The sequence below is a fragment of the Salarias fasciatus genome, chromosome 12 (genome assembly GCF_902148845.1).
Source record: "Salarias fasciatus chromosome 12, fSalaFa1.1, whole genome shotgun sequence".
NCBI lineage: Eukaryota > Metazoa > Chordata > Actinopteri > Blenniiformes > Blenniidae > Salarias > Salarias fasciatus.
In genome coordinates, this window is record NC_043756.1 from 494,677 (window position 1) to 518,578 (window position 23,902).

The 23,902-nt window shown below is 52.3% G+C and overlaps 1 protein-coding gene across 1 annotated transcript in view; it reads right to left on the reverse strand.

Moving 5' to 3' along the window:
• Positions 1-2,064: 2,064 nt before the first annotated feature.
• Positions 2,065-23,902, reverse strand: part of arid3c (AT rich interactive domain 3C (BRIGHT-like)) — a 68,591-nt gene continuing 46,753 nt past the window's right edge. The window contains exons 6-10 of the mRNA XM_030104101.1: positions 11,174-11,357; positions 10,483-10,727; positions 9,401-9,655; positions 5,788-5,877; positions 2,065-3,131 (exon numbers count right to left, since the gene is read on the reverse strand). Coding sequence (XP_029959961.1) covers positions 2,962-3,131; positions 5,788-5,877; positions 9,401-9,655; positions 10,483-10,727; positions 11,174-11,357 — 944 coding nt within the window. The 3' untranslated portion in view covers positions 2,065-2,961. The remainder of the gene's footprint in view (positions 3,132-5,787; positions 5,878-9,400; positions 9,656-10,482; positions 10,728-11,173; positions 11,358-23,902) is intronic.

The window sequence follows — 23,902 nt, forward strand, 5'->3', positions numbered from 1 at the left end:
CCTGACCTGCTTCAGCCGGGGAGGCGCCGTCACCTGACCTGCTTCAGCCGGCGAGGCGCCGTCACCTGACCTGCTTCAGCCAGCGAGGCGCCGTCACCTGACCTGCTTCAGCCAGCGAGGCGCCGTCACCTGACCTGCTTCAGCCGCGAGGCGCCGTCACCTGACCTGCTTCAGCCAGCGAGGTGCCGTCACCTGACCTGCTTCAGCCAGCGAGGCGCCGTCACCTGACCTGCTTCAGCCGCGAGGCGCCGTCACCTGACCTGCTTCAGCCAGCGAGGTGCCGTCACCTGACCTGCTTCAGCCAGTGAGGCGCCGTCACCTGACCTGCTTCAGCCAGCGAGGCGCCGTCACCTGACCTGCTTCAGCCCGGGAGGCGCCGTCACCTGACCTGCTTCAGCCCGGGAGGCGCCGTCACCTGACCTGCTTCAACCAGCGAGGTGCCGTCACCTGACCTGCTTCAGCCAGCGAGGTGCCGTCACCTGACCTGCTTCAGCCCGGGAGGCGCCGTCACCTGACCTGCTTCAGCCGGGGAGGCGCCGTCACCTGCCCTGCTTCAGCCGGGAGGCGCCGTCACCTGACCTGCTTCAGCCGGGGAGGCGCCGTCACCTGACCTGCTTCAGCCGGCGAGGCGCCGTCACCTGACCTGCTTCAGCCGGGGAGGCGCCGTCACCTGACCTGCTTCAGCCGGGGAGGCGCCGTCACCTGACCTGCTTCAGCCGGGAAGGCGCCGTCACCTGACATGCTTCAGCCGCGAGGCGCCGTCACCTGACCTGCTTCAGTCGGGGAGGCGCCGTCACCTGACCTGCTTCAGCCGGGGAGGCGCCGTCACCTGACCTGCTTCAGCCGGGGAGGCGCCGTCACCTGACCTGCTTCAGCCGGGGAGGCGCCGTCACCTGACCTGCTTCAGCCAGCGAGGCGCCGTCACCTGACCTGCTTCAGCCAGCGAGGCGCCGTCACCTGACCTGCTTCAGCCAGCGAGGCGCCGTCACCTGACCTGCTTCAGCCGCGAGGCGCCGTCACCTGACCTGCTTCAGCCAGCGAGGTGCCGTCACCTGACCTGCTTCAGCCAGCGAGGCGCCGTCACCTGACCTGCTTCAGCCAGCGAGGTGCCGTCACCTGACCTGCTTCAGCCCGGGAGGCGCCGTCACCTGACCTGCTTCAGCCCGGGAGGCGCCGTCACCTGACCTGCTTCAGCCAGCGAGGCGCCGTCACCTGACCTGCTTCAGCCAGCGAGGTGCCGTCACCTGACCTGCTTCAGCCAGCGAGGCGCCGTCACCTGACCTGCTTCAGCCAGCGAGGCGCCGTCACCTGACCTGCTTCAGCCAGCGAGGTGCCGTCACCTGACCTGCTTCAGCCCGGGAGGCGCCGTCACCTGACCTGCTTCAGCCCGGGAGGCGCCGTCACCTGACCTGCTTCAGCCAGCGAGGTGCCGTCACCTGACCTGCTTCAGCCAGCGAGGTGCCGTCACCTGACCTGCTTCAGCCCGGGAGGCGCCGTCACCTGACCTGCTTCAGCCGGGGAGGCGCCGTCACCTGACCTGCTTCAGCTGGGAGGCGCCGTCACCTGACCTGCTTCAGCCGGGGAGGCGCCGTCACCTGACCTGCTTCAGCCGGGGAGGCGCCGTCACCTGACCTGCTTCAGCCGGCGAGGCGCCGTCACCTGACCTGCTTCAGCCGGGGAGGCGCCGTCACCTGACCTGCTTCAGCCGGGGAGGCGCCGTCACCTGACCTGCTTCAGCCGGGGAGGCGCCGTCACCTGACCTGCTTCAGCCGGGGAGGCGCCGTCACCTGACCTGCTTCAGCCGGCGAGGCGCCGTCACCTGACCTGCTTCAGCCGGGGAGGCGCCGTCACCTGACCTGCTTCAGCCGGGGAGGCGCCGTCACCTGACCTGCTTCAGCCGGGGAGGCGCCGTCACCTGACCTGCTTCAGCCGGGAAGGCGCCGTCACCTGACCTGCTTCAGCCAGCGAGGCGCCGTCACCTGACCTGCTTCAGCCGGGGAGGCGCCGTCACCTGACCTGCTTCAGCCGGGGAGGCGCCGTCACCTGACCTGCTTCAGCCGGGGAGGCGCCGTCACCTGACCTGCTCCTGGATGTGACGTCCTTCTTTTTAGTGACTTTAACAGGAAGTATCCCCGCCAGTCGTCTCAGTGTGTGGAAGAGCTGACGGGTTTAAAACAGCTTCGCACACTGAGCAGGTGAGCGGTTTATGAAGGTTTTACACAGCGGCGGTGACCTTTGGCAGAGCCAGTCTGAGCTTGGGACACAGTGTTCTTGATTCCATCATCTATCTGGGAACGGATCACCAGCACCTGTGGCTTCTCAGGAGATTTCTGTCAACAAGATGGCAAAACGATGGAGTCACTGAAAGCCAGGAGGAAAGACCACTTCTACAGTTTGCTGCGGAGAGACGTTCGGCAGCAGTGAACCCTCCGGGAGGATTCCTGGGATTTCACTGTGCTTTTGCACTCCTGCCAGAACGATCAGCGGTGCGTACTCTCCGGAGCAGTTGGAGCTGTTGAACCGGCGACCCGTGTCTCTTCTTCTTTGGTATCTGCTGTAAGCAGCCAGTTTGGGAGGTTTGGTTGTTGAGGATTGGCCGCCGTCTCGTGCTGATAGCTGGCAGTTCAGCCGCCACACCTGCTGATTGAGACAACGCTTCTGCTGGGACCACCCCTTCGCCGCGCTGACGCTTTCTGTATGTCGCCGTCACGACGCCCTCTCTGGGACGAAGCCCTCTCTGGGACCACTCTAAGTCGACGGGGGACGGCGTTGGATCTATTCCAGGCTGAGCCGAAGAGCAAAGAAGAAGTTTGAGACTTGAGAAGGTAAAGCTGCTGAACGAGAAGAAGGGAAGGAGCAGGGGGGGCTGACCCGGGACACCACTCCCTCCACACACCGCCGTTGTGATGGTATGCTGGGCGGAGGGGTGGGGGTGGGGGTGGGGGGGGGGGGGGGGGGGGCTTAGGGGGAGGAGTTTCTGTGGAATGAGGAGGAGGATGAAGAGGAGGAGGAGGAGGAGCAGGAGGGCTGGAAGTGTGAGGGACTGCTCTTTCCCTGAGTCTGACAGTGGCCCTGCTTCCGGCGCTGTCCCGTCATTCCCGCGATGGCCGACTGCCGAGCGAACAGGATGCCTGGAGAGCAGAGGTCAAAGGTCAAGCTCGAGTCAGCTGCACACTGATCCATCCACTGAACACTGTTCTAGACAGCAGGGCAGAGGCCAGTTTGAAGGATGGAACATACTGAGAGGATGGATCTATGGATCTATCTGGACTGGTAACATCAGACTGTTCTGCAGGAAGTCCCCTCTGGGTCTGGTTCTACAGGAAGTCTCCTCTGGGTCTGGTTCTACAGGAAGTCTCCTCTGGGTCTGGTTCTACAGGAAGTCTCCTCTGGGTCTGGTTCTACAGGAAGTCTCCTCTGGGTCTGGTTCTGGTTCTACAGGAAGTCTCCTCTGGTTCTGGTTCTACAGGAAGTCTCCTCTGGTTCTGGTTCTGCAGGAAGTCTCCTCTGGTTCTGGTTCTGGTTCTACAGGAAGTCTCCTCTGGTCCTGGTTCTGCAGGAAGTCTCCTCTGGTTCTGGTTCTGGTTCTACAGGAAGTCTCCTCTGGTTCTGGTTCTACAGGTTTCTTCCTACTCGTGTTGTTTTTCTCTGTAAAAGTGTTTTGAAACGACTGCAAAACATTGTTGAACTGAAATTGAGACTAAAATGTAAAAAAGTCAGACTTGACAGAATACTGACAACCCAGAAGAAAACCCCCAAAACCTTAAAGGTTTATGTACTACATGAATAATAAAATCACTAAAAATTATCGAACGTTGACAATAAAATTACCTTAAAATCTAAAAAAAATGTTTAAAGTGAAGAATAATTAATAGTAATATTAATAATAATAAGAAGAAGAATAAAAATAACTTTGAATAACTTCTAACAATTAAAAAAAGTGCAAATATAACAAAATCGTGGAAAGTTTCACATCAAATGTTAAGCATTACGACTAATCAAACTGGAATGAAAATAAACTGAAGTGTTTTAACTCAAAACGACAAAACAATTTAAAACAAATTAATTGCATTTTATGAGAATGAAGTTATGAGACTTTCTTTTCACATTTTGATCATTGATTTGTAATTCCTGTAATATTCCAGCCTCCACTCTAAAATCCAGGGTTTCATCTGAGCGGAGTTGAACCTCCGTCAGTCAGACTCATCCTGCCACGCTCACGCCTCTGGGAACCAGGAACTCCGCCCTGAAGGAAACAGCTGATCCGGCCTGACAGGCGGTCTGGACCACTGACTGGACATGAAGAGGTGGGCGGAGCTAACGCGGCCTCCCCCACAGCGTTCTGAAGCGTCCAGCAGGTCGTCTCCATGCTGAACTCTGTAAACCAGATGTGATGTGACTGGTCCAGCCTGTCACATGACTGCATCACGTGGACACAGGAGGAGCTGTGATTGGCTGATTGATGCTGAACTTTAACTCCGGAAATCAAGTCAACAGCTGATTGATGTGAAAATCAGAGTCTGGTCCTGAAGAAACTAGAGACGGAGACCAGAACCTGGTCTGGAACCAGGAGCTTCATATATTGATTTACGTTCATCATGTTTGAATGGGTTCTAATGGGTTCTAATGGGTTCTAATGGGTACTAATGAGACCCAGGGACTTTTTAAAACCAACATCATCGCCCCCTGCTGGAATTCCCTAGAATTACAGCTTTTCTGAATTTCAGCATTGACTTCATATTTCAGCCGCGGTTCCTGGCTCCTGGCTCCTGGTTCCTGGTTCCTGGCTCCAGGTTCCGGCTTCCTGGCTCCTGGATTCTGGCTCTGGGTTCTGGGTTCTTGGTTTTTGGTTCCTGGTTTCTGGTTTCTGGCTCCAGGCTCCAGGTTCCTGTTTCCTGGTTTCTGGCTCCTGGTTCCTGGGTTCTGGCTCCTTGTTTCTGGCTCTGGGTTCTTGGTTTTTGGTTCCTGGTTTCTGGCTCCAAGTTCCTGGTTTCTGATTCCTCATTTCTGGTTCCTAGTTCCTGGCTCTGGGTTCTTGGTTTCTGGCTCCTGGTTCCTGGTTCCTTGTTTCTGGCTCCTGGTTCCTGGTTCCTGGCTCTGGGTTCTTGGTTTCTGGCTCCTGGTTCCTGGTTCCTGGCTCTGGGTTCTTGGTTTCTGGCTCCTGGTTCCTGGCTCTGGGTTCTTGGTTTCTGGCTCCTGGTTCCTGGTTCCTGGCTCTGGGTTCTTGGTTTCAGACAGGCTGGACCAGCAGGGACTCAGTGGCATCACTGAAATCCTCCTGCAGCTTTATTCAGTCTCATTTTGCCAGAAGAGATCCGGTCTGAGCAAACCTGCGCTGCGGACCTGACTGACAGACTCAGACCAGCTGGTCCACCCGGGACCCGTCCAGCTGGTCCAGGGTCTCCCGGGCGAGACGGCCGCCCGGCCGGAGCTCTCAGGCCGAAGCCGAGGCGAGACACAAGCTGCCTCTGTTTACACGCACGTCGTATGCGTGCACAGGCAGGCGCGCGCACACACACGCGCGCACGCACACACACACACGCACGCACGCACGCACGCACGCACGCCAGAAAGCAGGCGCATAAGACAACAAGCCCCATCGACCCCAAAACCACAGGCCCAATTTTGAGATATTTAACTTTTTTAACTCTATTGGACTGCCACTTCATTACCATGGATTTTATAGCAAAGACATCAAATTGCGTGGAGGACTAAGCACCAGGGTGCTGCTATAACTTATTGAATTTCCTGCCTGCAATTACATCAGCAAACGGCCCCTCTATTTACCTGTGTAGACAACTCCATTTATTTCTATTGACATGTTGATGCTGCTAATGCCGTTGGTAGACAGGTTCAATGCGGTCTCTTGTCTATCATCTGTCAAGAGAGGAGGCACAGAAGGAGAGAGAGAAAAACTCAATATGAGCATTTAGAAAGGGAACAGAAGAAGCAAGAGGAGTATTGGTGATAATTCAGAGAGTGACAGGATAAGGAGAGCTTTATTAAAGAGTTCTGGGGAGAAAGAGCTGTCAAAAGATGTTACATCCATTTGTACATGTCAATTATGGATGAATCCTATCGCAACTCACAGTTGGAGAACTTGGTTAAACCAGTGGCTGCTGCTCAAATGATAGACAGGCTGGTTTTTTCAACACTTCTTAAATCTTCAGTGTGTGGAGAAAGCAGTGGCTGAAAACATCTTCAAATAAAACACAGTGAGGAGACGCTCACAGGAAGACGCTCGGTCGCTCTTTCACTGAGAAGGAATCAGCTGAAGAGAGGAATCTTACAGGTGCAGCATGTAACACTGTGTTTTCATTCAGGTGAAATAAATCAGAATGTGTGGAAAAGCTTTTCATAGCGAAAGCTCAGCCTGCTGCTTCACTGCGTCTGTCTGTAGCGGTGACTGAATGCAGGGATTAGACGGTAAATTACCGGTATACCTGGAGAAATCACACACTCATGATGTAGGAAACTGCTGGAACATGTTTGTTTGTTTTTTGGGGACAGAATAAAAACTGGAATACCATCATGTCCTGATGACACTGGAGACGGGAATTTAATGAGGAAAGAAGTGAAATTATTGGATTTTTCTTTCTTTTCTTAGCTGAAAAACGATGGCGTTGCAGCTGGGAAGAAACACATTCAGCTGAACGATGCCAACTTTAGAGAGCGGAGCTGAAACACTCCGCTGACCGGACGCAGCTCTGCAGCGAGCTCCACCGGACTGGCTGTGGCCGGGCTCCCGGTTCCATGAGGACTGTCTGTTCACGCTGCTGGTGAAATGAAATTCCACCAGCTTGCTCTAAAGCTTTCTCCCTTCACGTAGTAAAAACACACTCTTGACTTTTACTACATTTTCCTGAACCGTCAGGATTTCTGTTGATTATTCACATCTTCACTCCAGTGTTCATTTTAATGGTTAAAATTAATGTCGTGAAACCTGCTGGCGTGCGTGTGTGTGTGTGTGTGTGTGTGTGTGTGTGTGTGTGTGTGTGTGTGTGTGTGTGTGTGTGTGTGAATACTAACATATGTACTTGAATTAAAAAGTGTCTCATCTAATCTCATCTAACCTGAAGCAGGACAAAATCGCTGAAACCACCAGAATACCTGAGACGGACTGAAACATCAGAGGAATGGAGATGAAGCTGTAAATGTTAAACCCCCCCGCTCTGAAACATGGCTGTGCCTTTAAGACAGCCAGTCTGTGATATCAAACCACCTGTAAACACAGATTTATCGGCCGGTGTGTGTGTGTGTGTGTGTGTGGGTGGAGACAAATCATAGTGTTTGGCTGTAATCTTTAAATGACAGTGTTTATTCAGGAGGGGGGCCGCAGCCAGACGCCCAGCGTGGGAATTAACCCGAGAGAGATTCTCACTCAGGAATCAAGCTAAAGCCCGGTATGATGAGTAATGCGAGCGAGGCAGCGAGGCCGGCCGGGAGCAGACAGGCTCTTCTTCTTGCTTCAGCCTCTATCATTAGGCGTCATGTGACTTATGGCGGGCCGCCTGATGAGCTGGGCTCTGCGGCGGAGGAGAACCATTCCTCCAAAACGTCCCGGTGACACACCGTGCCATGAAGCATGTGCTCATTAGCGGTGGTGTGGCGAGCTGACGGGGCGATCAGCTGACCGGCCCAGAGACCGGGCTCCGATCAGACCCTCGGGGTTTGAGCGGCTCCACCCAACGTCTCTGATGAAAACCAGCTTTTGGAAATTCTGTTTAAAATTCTGGTGTTGTGACACAGGCACAGGTCGTGTCCAGATGGGCAGGAAGTCGTCCTGACTGACCCCAGAACACATCGGCCCGCCTCCAGCCTCGTCCACACCGACACCTTCACACCCGACTGGGAATTCCTCCTCAGCGCTGAACTAAACTGCTGTAAACGACCAGGACTGCAGATGAAAAGGCTTATTCCGATCTAAACTTCACTCTGAGAAATGGCTGGTTTACTCTCACTCAACATGTTTTATTCCGCTGTAACTTATTCCCCTCTTCCTGGAGATATTCCGTCATGTCGATCCCTGTTCACTTTCCCGGGGGGGCGAGGGGCTGATGTCTCTGAGGTCGTGGAATTAAGAGGGAAAAGCAGAATAAAACCTTCATGAATTCAACAGCAATGCTGAGAAACTGACTGCTGCTTTGATTTCAAAGGCTCCAACGGAGAGTTCAAGAGGAATCAGAGCGAAGAAGAGTCAGTGAAGAAGAGTCAGTGAAGAAGAGTCAGTGAAGAAGAGTCAGTGAGGAAGAGTCAGTGAAGAAGAGTCAGTGAGGAAGAGTCAGTGAGGAAGAGTCAGTGAAGCAGAGTCAGTGAGGAAGAGTCAGTGAAGAAGAGTCAGTGAAGAAGAGTCAGTGAAGAAGAGTCAGTGAAGAAGAGTCAGTGAGGAAGAGTCAGTGAGGAAGAGTCAGTGAAGAAGAGTCAGTGAAGAAGAGTCAGTGAAGAAGAGTCAGTGAAGAAGAGTCAGTGAGGAAGAGTCAGTGAAGAAGAGTCAGTGAAGAAGAGTCAGTGAAGAAGAGTCAGTGAGGAAGAGTCAGTGAGGAAGAGTCAGTGAAGAAGAGTCAGTGAAGAAGAGTCAGTGAAGAAGAGTCAGTGAAGAAGAGTCAGTGAGGAAGAGTCAGTGAAGAAGAGTCAGTGAGGAAGAGTCAGTGAGGAAGAGTCAGTGAAGCAGAGTCAGTGAGGAAGAGTCAGTGAAGAAGAGTCAGTGAAGAGTCAGTGAAGAGTCAGTGAAGAGTCAGTGAAGAGTCAGTGAGGAAGAGTCAGTGAGGAAGAGTCAGTGAAGAAGAGTCAGTGAAGAGTCAGTGAAGAGTCAGTGAGGAAGAGTCAGTGAGGAAGAGTCAGTGAGGAAGAGTCAGTGAAGAGTCAGTGAAGAGTCAGTGAGGAAGAGTCAGTGAGGAAGAGTCAGTGAGGAAGAGTCAGTGAAGAGTCAGTGAAGAGTCAGTGAGGAAGAGTCAGTGAAGAAGAGTCAGTGAGGAAGAGTCAGTGAAGAGTCAGTGAGGAAGAGTCAGTGAAGAAGAGTCAGTGAAGAAGAGTCAGTGAGGAAGAGTCAGTGAAGAGTCAGTGAAGAGTCAGTGAGGAAGAGTCAGTGAAGCAGAGTCAGTGAAGCAGAGTCAGTGAGGAAGAGTCAATGAGGAAGAGTCAGTGAGGTAGAGTCAGTGAAGAAGAGTTGGAGAGAAGAGTCAGTGAAGAAGAGTCAGTGAAGAAGAGTTGGAGAGAAGAGTCAGAGAGTGAGGGGGGGTCAGAGGGGACTGGGGGCTTCATGACCACATGCTGTTTTTTCATTGGTTTGTCTCCACCCACGTCTACAAGTCCTCCAAGAACTCCAGAACTAGTGACTAGCGTTGTTAATTCCTGTGTGTGTGTGTGTGTGTGTGTGTGTGTGTGTGTGTGTGTGTGGGACCTCTGCTGTTGAGCCTGATGTTGACGGGCAGCTGTGAGGCCATGGCCAGCAGGTTGTGCTGCAGAGCGTGCTGCATCATCCTCTGCTGTTCTTCTGCCATCAGCATCATCTTCTTCTCTGGAGGTTCTCCGGCCTCCAGCTTCTCCCTCAGCTGCTCCAGAGCCGCCGCCTGGGCCGCCGCGGCGGCGTGGGGTCCGCCGGGCGACATGGGGAGTGCCGCCCGGCCGGGCAGGCCGCCGGGCATCAGGGGCTCCTCTGGAGGAGAAACAGGGTGGAGGCATGGAGCTCAGCCACAACGTGAAAAAATCGTTAAGACACTTTATTTTGAAGGTTCCTGCTTTATGTGTTTAAAATAGGGTGCTTGCTAGCTGCAAAAGTCGTGTTTATTAATGTAGGGCTGTCAAGAGATGACATTTTAATTGTGATTAATAGCAGAATTAGGATCAGGGCTTTTTTTTTCAAACTGAAAACTGTATTTCATGAAGACATTGGTCTACATAGTACTTTATTTTGAAAGAAAACACCTGGTGATGATGCTCTGGTGTGAAATCCGATCAGTTCAAGGCCACGCTGAGTTCCTGGAGACTGGCTGAAGTTAAATTCATGGCTAAAATGGCAGCATCACTGCTTCCTCTTTGGACTGATGAAAGCTTTTTGCTCTGGGCTCAAACTGCAGAACGACTGAATTCTAAAGAAGCCACGCCACGCCACGCCACGCCACACCACGCCCCGCCACGCCACGCTCCGCCACACCACGCCCCGCCACGCCCTACCACAACCCGGGCTGCCCCGCCACACCACGCCCCGCCCCGCCACACCCGGGCGGGACCAGCTCGTCATCAAGCTCTGCAGAAGCCTGATCACAGTCCTGATCATTTGAATCAGGCGTGTTGGACGAGGGAAACATCCAAAACATGCAGGATAGTGTTCCCCGAGGAGCAGCGTTGGGAAACCCTGCTCTGGAGAACCCTGAAGATGGAGTGTGTCTGGACTGACCCCCGTCATGATGGAGGACCTGATCTTTGTGGTTGGATTCAGAACAGCAGGTGAGCAGTCAGAGATTGATTGCACTCCAGTCTCACCTTTCTTGATGCCGGGCAGCTGGGGCACGTGGGAGCTGTTGTGGGCGGGCATGGACAGGTGGGCCATGGAGATCTTGGGCGAGGACAGGAGGGTGGGCGTGGCCACCGGGGAGTAGCTGAAGAGGGCGGAGCCGTAGCTCTGGCGCCGGCCTTCCCGCCGGTTGCTGTCGATGGCGGCCTGGAGCTCGCCGGGGGAGCTCAGCCCCCGCTTCTCACATTCGTACGGGTAGAGGTACTTCATATACCTGCAGCAGAGAGGCGGGTCACACACGGCGCCGCGGGTCAGGCCGGGGTCAGGGCCGGGCCGGGGTCAGGGTCAGGGCCGGGGTCAGGGTCAGGGCCGGGGTCAGGTCTGGGCCACGGTTGGGGTCGCAGAAGGGTCAGGTCAGGGCCATGGTCGGGTCGGGTCGGGGTTGGGGTCGGGGTCAGGGTCAGGGCCGGGGTCAGGTCTGGGCCACGGTTCGGGTCGCAGAAGGGTCAGGTCAGGGCCATGGTCGGGTCGGGTTGGGGTTGGGGTCGGGGTTGGGGTCAGGGTCGGGTTGGGGTCAGGGTCGGGTTGGGGTCAGGCTGGGGTCGGGTTGGAGTCGGGTTGGGGTCGGGGTGGAGTCGGGGTTGGGGTTTAGTCGGGGTCAGGCTGGGGTCGGGCTAGGGTGGAGTTGGGGTCGGGATGGGGTCGGGTCCGGGTACTCACTGTGTTCGCAGGGTGAAAGCTGCACTGGTGATGGAGGTAGGGAGGTTAAGGCCTTTGGTGATCTCACGCCATATCTTCTTATTGATGACTTCCACTAAGCCGCCCTTCTCTGTGACGAGCTTGTAGAGCATGTAGAGGTCCAGCACCTGCTTGGCCATGATAGGAATCCGATTCACCGGAGTCCCTGCAGAAAGCAAACACAATATCCAGGATCAATGCCATTAGCCGGGTTCCTCCGTCGATCAGCCGCCTCACCTTCTTATAAGGCCAATTTATCTCCAGCCACTCACGGCCGGCACGTCTGAGCGGCAGGAAATGGAAGTTATAGGAAAAGTTCGCTCCTCCACCAAGTCTGAGCGCTCGCTCGACACAGCGCCAGGCCGTCCTCACTCCTCGGCAGAAAATAGGTTTGTTCCAAGCCGACAGCCTCAGGAGGAGTGAAGCCATTGGTTTGGATATTCAACCAAACACACTCCACATTAAATGCCAGTGTGAGTTTACCTTCATTTCACCCAGAACAAAAGAAATCATTTCCTGTCACATTCCATGTTTCACTTGGTAAAACCTGGGTTGTTAACATTTGCATTTATTTAATTTCACAAAACCTAAAATGACGCAGCTTGAAAATGTCTCTTTCTACCTGTTTCACCACATGAAACCACACAAAACGCACTTTCATTCTAGTTCAACTGCATGAAACAAAAAATCCTCTTTGAGGTTGAGCACCTTTTGAACATATTCCACGCAACTGGTAAAAAAAATTCATATGAACAATATCATTGGTTATTTTATTGATTCAACAGACCACATACACAAACACACATACATACGTACACATAACACTACAGAGTTGAATTGCATGTAAATACAATGTTTTAGTTCATTTTGATTCATTTATAGATTTAATCAGGTTTGTTATCATTTCAATTTGAAATTAGCTAAAATATAATACATACATATATATATATACACATACACACACACATATATATATATATATATATCACAAATACAAAACGATCAAATTAATGCACAAAAAGGTCTGGATTTGAGTCTTTTAGTTTCAACTCAGAATACACTAATGTGGAATTTGTGAAATCTCACTTTTCTTTTCTCTGAGACAATTGATAACCTGTGTTTAACTACAATTAAAAAAAATGTATTTTTGACAGCCCTGTATCAGTTAAACTCTCTCTCTCTCTCTCTCTATGTGTGTGTGTGTGTGTGTGTGTGTGTATGTATATATATATATATATATATATATATATATATATATATATATATATATATATATATATATTCAGGCGCTGAAAACATGCAAAATAAAGTACATTTCCCTTCAACACACAATCTGGCTTAAAGAGGCACAATTAGGCGTGACTGAATTTATCCTGCCTGCTCTGTCTGAGGGTCAGAAGTTTGAGGAAGTGCGCACTCTTAAAAAAACACACGTTTTTCATCTGCTCTGCTCTTGCTGGCGTGTGTGTGTGTGTGTGTGTGTGTGTGTGTGTGTGTGTGTGTGTGTGTGTGTGTGTGTGTGTGTGTGTGTTGGGGGAGGTGGCAACATTGGTAAAGACTTGGTATTTTAAGTTATTATAAATCATATTTGATGAGTTGTAAAATTATTATTGCAAAATTATGTTTCTTGCAAAATTCTTGCAAAAAAAAGTCCCTGTCCCCAGCAAGCGGCAGGATGATCATCACAGAGTACTTTTGAATTCATTATTGTATTTTGCGCATAATGCAATTAATCGCGGAAAAATTATGCAATTAATCGCGATTCAGAAATTTAATCGCTGCCCAGCACTAATTTTTTCCGCGATTAATAAATAAAACTCTATGAAAGTGAAATATGAAAGTGTTTCAGATTTTTCCACAAACTGAAGAGTATATCTGAGCACAAAAACTCAGTGAATCAAATCAACATAATGAAATGTGTAAGACAACAATGACACTTTCCTTTGTGTTTGACTCTGAAATTATATTACACTCTTCAAGTTCATAAAATTTCATATAAAGTCATTGAACTTCTTTGACTGAAGATGAAAGTGATAAAAGTGAACTGGTGTAAACCTGAAGATATGAACAGTTCTTTCAAAGTGAGTGAATATTGAAGTGGAGTGATGAACTGAGCGGCACCAGAGCGCTCGGTGCTCATGTCAGTGTTTCTTCATGTAAAAGACACACCAAATGTGGAATAGTAAATGTTTTTCAAACGTAAACGTCTCCGTTATTGAAGATGAACTGAAAAGGAGTCATTGCTCCGGGGTGTGTTCATGTTGGATGAAAGAGCGTCACGGCTCGGCCGATTCATCAGCGAGACACTTTTCATCAGGCTCAGGGGAAAAGTACCCAGAGAGGAAAGAACGCAGAAAAAGCCACAGATAAACGAGTCCAAACTTTACAAATGCAATCTGTGGATAATGAGACTCATCTATTAATGACTGTCAACCTGCCTCCTTATTAGCAGAAATAAAGGGGCCCAGATAATAATTTCTATTTGCCATTTAATGCGGGACATAAAGCCTTTGTGAATCCTGCAGCGGTTGACCCTGAGATAATTAACCTGCATTCTGCTGACAGGGTTCCATTGTGCCCATTGGATTTACCATAATAGCGATCAATGGCTGCAGAAATATAGTGCAAACAACAGCAGAGGGCCTATACAGTGGTGGTGGTGGTGGTGGGGGGGGGGGGGGGGGGGGGGGGGGGGTGGGGGGGGGTGGGGGGGTCCGCTGGGGGGGGGGGGGGGGGTGAAGTATCGTCTGAGCTGCTGAAGCCACATCAATTAAGGACAGTAATTACGGCTTCATTCTGTGGTGATGGCAGTGAACGAATGAGACACTATTAAACAAAAGATTGATGTCCAGACACACACACACACACACACACACACACACACACACACACACACACACACACACACACTCGCAGGACAAAAGCGGCAGTAAGTCTGAGGAAAAAAAGGAGGACGAGGAGCAGGAGGATGAGGAGGAAGCCGAGGATGATGATGAAGATGTGGAAGACAGACGGAAGGAAGAAAAGTTCCAGCAGTGATGGACTGTGTCCTCCTGTGGGACAGAAAGACAAGAAACCTGAACACAGGTCTGGGAAAGGAGAAGCTCAAAGAATATTCACAGTGGGGGTCTGGAGTGGTCCCCCGCTGTCCCCCACTGTCCCCCGCTGTCCCTCGCTGTCCCCCGCTGTCCCCCGCTGTCCCCCGCTGTCCTCCACTTTCCCCCGCTGTCCCCCACTGTCCCCCGCTGTCCCCCGCTGTCCCCCGCTGTCCCCCGCTGTCCCCCGCCGTCCCCCGCTGTCCCCCGCCGTCCCCCGCTGTCCCCCACTTTCCCCCGCTGTCCCCCACTTTCCCCCGCTGTCCCCCGCTGTCCCCCGCTGTCCCCCACTTGCCCCCGCTGTCCCCCACTGTCCCCCGCTGTCCCCCGCTGTCCCCCGCTGTCCCCCGCTGTCCCCCACTGTCCCCCGCTGTCCCCCACTGTCCCCCGCTGTCCCCCGCTGTCCCCCGCTGTCCCCTGCTCTCCTCTGCTGTGAAGCAGGGTCTCTGAGCAGCAGAGCCTTGCTGACCGTATGACTCCAGCCTAGACCCAGAGACCCAGCAGAGACTTTCAGTCAGGAACATTTATTTCTACAGCGCTGGATTTCTAAAGCACTTAAGAAACCGGTTCTAACCAGCTGGAGGAAACCGGTTCTAACCAGCTGGAGGAAACTGGTTCTAACCAGCTGGAGGAAACCGGTTCTAACCAGCTGGAGGAAACCGGTTCTAACCAGTTTGGGACCAGCGGGTCATTAAGGAGCTCAGGTTGTGGGTAAGCAGCAGAACAGCTGCAGGTCATCAGGAGACGTCACTGAACTGCTGGATCATCTGACCAGAGGAAGAACCTGCAGCAGGAGCAGGAGGGTCCCAGAACCGAGCCCTGAGGCACGCCGCACTGCAGGCTGCCGACACACTGAAGCTCTGACCAGTCAGATATGAGGAGAACCGCTGGATCCTGGACCTGACAGACCAATCAGGCCCCGCAGCCGGTTTATCTGGAGGTCCGCTGGGTCAAAGGCTGTGGACAGGTCCACCAGGACCGGCGCTGTCCGTCTCCCCGAGTCGCTGGTGTTTACAGAAACCTGACTGAAACAGTCTGGAGGTCCTGCCTTCGTAAAACAGATGTAAGCTGAGTGGCCTCCACCTTTTCTGCCATGGCGGAGTCCGGCCTGGTGAGTTCAGACACAAAGTTTATTCTGCTCAGACCTGGTTCTGAGGAAGACCTTCAATCTGCATCTTCATTTAGTTCCAAAAGAAATGTGTGACACTTCCTGAAGGCGAGTGAACGTGTGAATGTTCTCTGATCTGACAGCAGGACGGAGTTTCGTCTCCAGAGATGGACGCTGTTTGACTGTTGGACCTTCTCTTCACTGTCAGCTTTTCTCTCCTCCAGAGTTCCTGCAGTAAAACGAAAGCGAGCCGCCGCTCTGCCGATCTTTATGAGCCCTGATTAAAACATGTTTCCACGCCGCTCTATAAAACTATTATTTTTCTGGAGATCCAAACAAAGAGCGCGGTAATAAATAAGAGCGGCAGCCTTTGTGTGACGCGGCGCCGGAGACAGCGATTCTCTTCACACAAGATTTAGCTGCTTCCAATACGCCGGCCGAGTGTCTGAGTGCGATTCCCTGAAAGAGATAGAAGGAATAAAAGAGTGAGAGAGTGAGAGAGGAGGCTCTTTGTCAGCACAAACTACCCCTTCAGCCCATGTGTCATTATGACAGAGAGCAGGGGGGGGACGCCGCCGCCACGCACTGCGGCTCAGCAGGGCAGGAGGAAGACTCCTCCTCTTCATCACCTTCAGTCGTGAACCCACAGATGGGGGGGGGGGGGGGGGGGGGGGGGGGGGGGGGGGGGCATCTGACAACTTAGGAAACAATCTGCAGAGAGACTAGCAGGAATGATGGGAGCTCAGAGCTGATGGGGCTGACAGTCTGGGCCTGGGGGTCCGTTTGGTTTTAGGGGGTCAGTTTGGGCTTGGGGGGTTAGTTTGGGTTTTGGGGGGTCGTTCTGTGAGGAGTCTGTAGGTTTGACTAGGGCTGGGCGGTATAAACAGTATTAACCATATGAGATATAAATTCGGCCCACGGTGGGGATTTCGGTCACACCGCCCAACCGCGATAGCTCATTACGTCCTCCAGGTGGCAGTAATGCAGCTTTTTAGATGCCCGCTTCCCTGAAGAAGAAGAACAAACTGCGATGGCGGCGAGCGGAGAGCAGACAGAGGAAGAGCTGGTGAAAAAAAGACTGGTGCAACATCTACAGCAGCGGTCTGAAACTGGCGGCCGAACAATAACATCTGGCCGCCAGATGATTTAGAGAACCTGAGGCAGCTGCTTCACGGAGGCAGTGACTCCGCCCACCAACCTGTCAGCATCCAGCTCCTCCTGAACCGCCTTCATTACCTGTGGAACACCTGGAACCCTCTGATTCAGAGAACAACCTGCATCCTGCTGCCTTCAGGGACGCTTCGTGAAAGTAGCTGCTGATAGACGCCACCGGTGCCTCAGTCAGCTGTTAGCTTAGCTGTTAGCCACCGACGAACGGGGATCAGTGAAAAAAATTGGCTCAACACCAAATCAAGTTGCAGACCCCTGATCTGTAATCTGGACCTGGTTTGGGTTCAAAGTAACTTGACTTCTGTTATTGAATAGTTTAAAAACTACTTCCTGCTTCCATGCTTCCACCAGGTGCCATGGTAACCAGTACAAGACTTATGCTGAAATGTACATATCAAATTATACCGTGATACACATTTTAGGCCTCATGGCCCTCCCTGGGTTTGACATCCAGGTTCAGTCCCGTCCTGAAGATGGAGGGATGATTAGAGGGAAGCGGTAAAGCAGTGGAACGCTGAAGAGTTCAGAGTCCTGGTAGAACCAGCAGGAAACCTTCTTCACAGTCCGTCTGAAGCCATCATGGACCAAGCTGCTCCTTCTGGACTGAGAGCATGGAAACGTGGGGTGCAGTGGGAAGGAGCTGCTGGAATCGAACACGGGGACATTTTTTAAGCTGTCTTTTCTTCAGCAGTTGGACGGGCAACAGAAGTTCTGTCATTTGAAAGAAAAGTGCTGATGGGGGAGCCAGGAGATACTCATCAATTAAAAAGCTCAGACCGGGGGGGGGGGGGGGGGGGGGGGGGCAACACTAAATCATCGGGGGTATTTATCAAGACACAAAGGAGGCCATCGGGCCTTTGTCTACTGGGCCTTTGATGCAATCAAGACTCCGGGTCTCCACGGCTCAGGTCCTGGGACCAGCTGAACCGTGAGCCGGGGAAGAGAGACCCACCAGGACCCACCAGGACCCACCAGGACCCACCAGGACCCACCAGGACCCACCAGGACCCACCAGGAACCGGCTTCAGGCCATCAGGGACCAGGTTCTTTCTCTTCAAGCTGAGTGATGAAAAGTTTTCCTCCTGTAATGACCCTCAGGAGGCTGAGCGGCAGGCTGCTGGTGCGACGCCGCCTCATCTGAACATTCAGCTGCACAGTGTGATCCGCCTGGCTTCAGACCAGAACCGACAGCCGAGTCCCACTCTAAACCACGCTGGTTGAATATTATCAGGGACTTTTCCTCAACGTTTAACAATTAGATTTGTATTAAAATGACTCAGATTTTCCAAGCCTCGATCCGTGTGTTCACATGGGACTTTTTATTCCTCCAGAAACCCAAACAAAGCCTCGCTCGGCTCTGAAGGGACCGTGGAAGCTGAAAACTGTGTTCGGAATTGAGTTTGAATCCAAACAGGCCGGCGGGTTTATTCTCCTCTGGAAGCAGAATTCTATGGAAATTAAGCAGCTTTATTCAGCCGTTCCGCTCCGCCGAGATGACGCAATATTGCAAGATGGCGGCCTGCAGTCTGCGGTTGGACTCGTAGAGGATGTATTTAACAGGAGTCGTAGAAGAGTTGCTGCTCTGTTCCTCGTTCCTGCTGCATGTTTGATCGTTGCAGTTCTTCTGTTTGAGACGTGCCGTGCTCTGCTGATGGATTCCAGCAGTACTGGAGGTTTCTCTGAGGTGCTGGAGCATCTTTCTGCTGTCATCAAGGGGTCAAACGTGGTATGTTCCAGTATATTTTGATATAGAAGCAGGTTGTTAGAAGTCACATGACCAGCCAAACAAAGAACGACTTACAGTCCAGAAAACGGTACTGAAAGCAGACTGCCTGAGCGACTGACCGTCGTAAAAACAAAGTGGCTCCATGTAACTGAAGACGCTGTTTGGACGAAGTTCAGGGCTAGCTGTCTTCACAGCTGTCAAACATAAGGCCCATGGCCGTGAAGTGGCCCGCCAGGGGCTAAAGTGCGGCCCATCAGACGCTCCTGATTCATCCTGATTCACATGTGGACGTCCCAGTGGCGCTGGACGTCACGTCGTTAACAGAACGTCTTTTTGTGGTTTTGTGCTTTACTATTGTTAGAACACAGACACAGTGGTGCATTGTGGGTTTCTGGAATGTGTGTGAAGCCACTGTTAGCATCCTGCAGGTTCCCACACCATGACGACCACATGCCACGGAGAGCAGCAGGTCTGGTCCTCATCTGCTCGCTCTGTCAAGTTTGAAGTCTGCTGCTCGTGTTATAAAACAGAAGCAGGGAGAGGGTCCTCTGGGGTAACAGAAGCCCCCAGGCGAAGCAGACCCCCCGCTGAGCAGAGGACTCCTGGAGGACTCCTGGAGGACTCCTGGAGGACTCCTGGAGGACTCCTGGAGGACTGACTGGCGTCCTCTGTCCTGAAGGCAGCGCCACACGCTCTCATGCAAACACAGTATCAGCTTTTCCTCTTCAGCGGAGGCAGGGCCGGGGCGGCAGCGTGACAGATCAGCGACCTTTGACCTGCCGGCCAGCAGCTGAATTTAGACCGACCTGGAGCCGGAGGTCAGCCTCGTTTAGGACCGTGGCGTGACCCGCAAACACATCAACCAGAGGACGACTCAAAGGCCAGCGGAGGGAAAACGGAGGAAACAGTAACACTTATTCCACAGACATGATGGAGTGACGAGCTACTGACTGACGGGGTCAGAGGTCACCCAGCAGCACGTCCTCCAAGCCTCAGCCTCACGTCTTCCACCACTGAGCCTGAAGACGGCCCAGGAAGAGAGCTGGGGTGAGGCAGGCACTATTCCAGACCCACCACGTCAGAGTGAGAGAGCACAGGAGTGAGAGAGCAGAGGAGTGAGAGAGAGAGGAGTGAGAGAGAGAGGAGTGAGAGTAGAGCTGGAGTGAGAGAGCAGAGGAGTGAGTGAGCAGAGGAGTGAGAGAGCAGAGGAGTGAGAGAGCAGAGGAGTGAGTGAGCAGAGGAGTGAGAGAGAGAGGAGTGACAGTAGAGCTGGAGTGAGAGAGCAGAGGAGTGAGAGAGCAGAGGAGTGAGAGAGAGAGGAGTGAGAGAGAGAGGAGTGAGAGTAGAGCTGGAGTGAGAGAGCAGAGGAGTGAGAGAGCAGAGGAGTGAGAGAGCAGAGGAGTGAGAGAGCAGAGGAGAGAGAGCAGAGGAGTGAGAGAGCAGAGGAGTGAGAGAGCAGAGGAGAGAGAGCAGAGGAGTGAGAGAGCAGAGGAGAGAGAGTAGAGCTGGAGTGAGAGAGAGAGGAGTGAGAGAGCAGAGGAGTGAGAGAGCAGAGGAGAGAGAGCAGAGGAGTGAGAGAGCAGAGGAGAGAGAGTAGAGCTGGAGTGAGAGAGAGAGGAGTGAGAGAGCAGAGGAGTGAGAGAGCAGAGGAGAGAGAGCAGAGGAGTGAGAGAGCAGAGGAGAGAGAGTAGAGCTGGAGTGAGAGAGCAGAGGAGTGAGTGAGCAGAGCTGGAGTGAGAGAGCAGAGGAGTGAGTGAGCAGAGCTGGAGTGAGAGAGGAGAGGAGTGAGATAGGAGTGTAGGGAGTGATCTCCTCAGCAGCTGTTGTTCTGCTTCCTTGAATGAACTCTAGCTTCATGGAGGAAGATGAGCGGCTGATTGGTGAGAGGGTGAAACAGAGCAGGATCTGACACGGCTCAGTTCTGCGATTAATCAGAATTCACCAGGACAGCTGTGAGAGTGACAGAGTGAGAACCAGCGTCCCAGTAGAGCGCAGAGCGCCGTCACTACGCCACCTGGAGACGGAGCGCTGGGCAGCGCAGCTGTGGATCAGAGATAAGTACGGAGTGAGACCACACACCGGTTCATCGGTAATCACCGTCATCAGAGGAGGGAGCAATAACATGTCATTAAACCATCTGTTTGTCTGGAGGAGAACTTTTACTGTCCGGTAGCGATGGAACCCTGATAACGCCGTCAGCCGAGCAGCAGAAACATCAGGAGGACGGTTCAGATCCAGCTCTAACTATAACTACTCACCCTCCCCATGACAGAAAATAAGAAAAGACAGAGATTTGTTTAACATCTTATCCAGAGATAAAAGAATAAAACACGACTAAACCTGAAACGTTAATGTCCTCATAGACTGAAGGTGTTGTTTTTGGGTTTAGTTATTAGTGATCATTTCTAAAATGCAGTCAAAATGTATTAAACATTACATTGAAATCCTGGCTTCATAACTAATTTATCCGAGATGAAATGAATCTTTAAATTCAGGTACAGGTTAAGCAGAGCGGAGCCGGTGTGGGGCGGGGCGTTCAGTCGTGTTCAAACAGTTGCAGTTGTTTATATTGGACCTTTTGGACTCTGGACATGTCTCGTCGGCTGCAGCGGACCTTTTGCTGGATTAGGTAGGTTCTCTTTGCCATTTTTCCTGGATGGGTTTCAAACTCCCCACTGCTGGACGAAAACATCAGAACGTTGCTCCATATTCAGTTCTGTGAAGACAGGCTGAGCTGTCTGTGGTGGACCGCCGTGTCTGCTGGCTTCAACGACCCGCCACACATGCTGCTCGTCACTTGTTCGCCGTCGCGTCTGGGCTGATCGTGCGAGACTAGATTATTCTGGCCATTAGAGTCACGGAGGCAAGGACTCAAAAACAGACTCGTACCACAAACATGCATTTCAGAGCGTTCAGAGAGCTCCAGCTCAACCAACGCCATGATGATGAGACAAGAAGCAGAACATGAGGAGAACGCGGGGAGGCAGGATGGCGGCATGAAGCACAAGCATCTGGCAACAAGGAGACAAACAGGAGCTTAAAGCTGGTGTCCGGAGTTTCCGTTCGTTTCCAATGTATGAATCATTTTTCAACAGAGCTTCAATGTGTCAGTCTGGTTCCATAATACAATATAATATTAGTATAAAGCAATATAAACATTTATTTATGAGCCCCGCCTTCGTCTCATAGACCCCCATGTTATCCGAAAAAGCACCGGTCAGCTTCAGCCAATAGATTTTGAGCTTCCGCCTTGTCCTGCTGTCAGTCAAAGTGTGGAGCAGCCAGAGAGCACGGCCGCTCGCCCAGCAGAGGAGAGTTAGCTCTGCAGCAGATATATCCACCGTCTGCTGAACATCCACCGGAAACAGCTCAACATGGAGGATGCTGCAGGACTCAGAGGCTCTCATTCTGATCCCACAGGTAATGAGGCTTGGTCGCTGAGGGAGGGTGGAACCTCCAGACGTTGGATTAAAAAAAAACTCATTCTTTCAAAACTCCGGACACGAACTTTAAAGACACACAGGAGACGCTTCACAGGGCATGACTGAAGGATTGGAAGAACCAGGTGACAAGGACACACAGGACAGAGACAGGAGGAGGGGAGACACACAGGACAGAGACAGGAGGAGGGGAGACACGCAGGACAGAGACAGGAGGAGGGGAGACACGCAGGACAGAGACAGGAGGAGGGGAGACACGCAGGACAGAGACAGGAGGAGGGGAGGCACACAGAGGAGGACAGAGACAGGAGGAGGGGAGACACACAGAGGAGGACAGAGACAGGAGGAGGGGAGACACACAGAGGAGGACAGAGACAGGAGGAGGGGAGACACACAGAGGAGGACAGAGACAGGAGGAGGGGACACACACAGAGGAGGACAGAGACAGGAGGAGGGGAGACACACAGAGGAGGACAGAGACAGGAGGAGGGGAGACACACAGAGGACCAGGGAGGAACTGCAGGCTCGGGTCAGGACTGTGTGGCGTCCATCATGGCTGAATGTCGCTGACTTTCCATCCTGTTTCTCACCCCGTTGGTTTAGTCTGGTTTATATTTTAGCCTTCATCCGACCAGGTTTGAGCAAATTATTAGTAAAGTCCACGGCGCTGACCGTGGTGCTGAACTAGCCAATCAGCAGGCGTGGTGTTAGATTATCAGCGGGCCGCTGTTCAGTGATAAATCTAAGGCTCTTGTCTCCATTTCCCATCATTAATGCTACTAACTGGTCAGCTGTGGCCTCACAGGCATCACTGCAGTGTAATGCTGGATTTATGAAGTGTTTGGTAATATCTGGCCACTTCAGATGCAAATTCAGCCTCTTTGTTGCTCTACGAAGCAACACATGAAGCAGAAAACCCAGAAACACATGAAGCAGGGAGCAGAAATCCGAAGCAGACGGAGCAGAGCAGGGTGCAGCCCGCCGGCCTGACATTTCTTTGTCAGGGCAGAGTGACAGGGATGCGTTGGAGAACATCGATGGGGTGTTTGGAGCGGGGGGGTCTGATCGCAGCTGTCAGAGGAAGGCGCTGCAGAAAGCCCTCTCCTGATCTGCTCCGCACTGACAATGTCTCCCGACACTAAGTCCAAAATCAATCTCTAATTGAACGCTCCAACAACAATCCATACAGTCTCTAAACCCAAGTGGCCACCCAACTTCATCATTACGCCATCAGCCTGTGCTATTCTCCAGCTGTCACAGCTCCCAGCACCACCAGAGGGACGCCACGGCATCTTCAGCCGGGCTCCAGACCCAGACACTCACCCAATCAGACACTCAGACACTTGGAGAACGAGATACTCAGGAACCCAGACGGCAGGTTGACATGCTCCCTGTAATGTGACTGTCGGTGAAGCGGACTGTAAATGTGTCAAACAAACACCTGAGCGGATCCGCTTCTCTTGGAGCTACAGTAACGACAATTCAGATGTGATTGTACGAGGTCGTCTGCACCGATCAATAGTCCGCTCGTGCCTCATGTTATCGGCAGCAGGTCGTGTTGTTAGGGCAGACTACGGGTTCTGCCTCGTTCCCTCGTACGTAGCGGCGCGATGACGTGACAGGAAACAGGAAGCAGAAGCAGAGGACCTGGACAGTGACTGAGAAAAGCTTTGCTCTGTCTGGGTTTCTACAAAAAACACGTGAGAGGTGAGATGGCAGCAAACCGTGCAGCAGGAGCTCGGAGGTAGACGACCAGCGGGCCGCGACCGCAGCCCCCCCGCTGAGCCGAGGCCGACTGCTGAGCGGAGCAACTCCAGCCGGTGATACGGGCCCAGTACTATACACTACTGGACACCAGGACTCTCAGGGACCAAGATACTAAGATACTCAAACACTCAGATACTAAGATACTGAAATACTCAGATACTAAGATACCAAAATATCAAGATGACACGATACCAAGATACTAAGTTACTGAGATATTCAGGTACCCAGATTCTCAGATACTAGACACTAAGACACAGAGGAGCTCAGATACGACTACAGAGAGGTGTCATGATCCTGCTGATGCACACCAGTCGAGGACCAGATGGATGAAGTAGAAATGTTAAGGGCAAAGGATGAGAATCAGTAAATAAAATAAATAGAACAATAAACTAAAAAGAAATATAA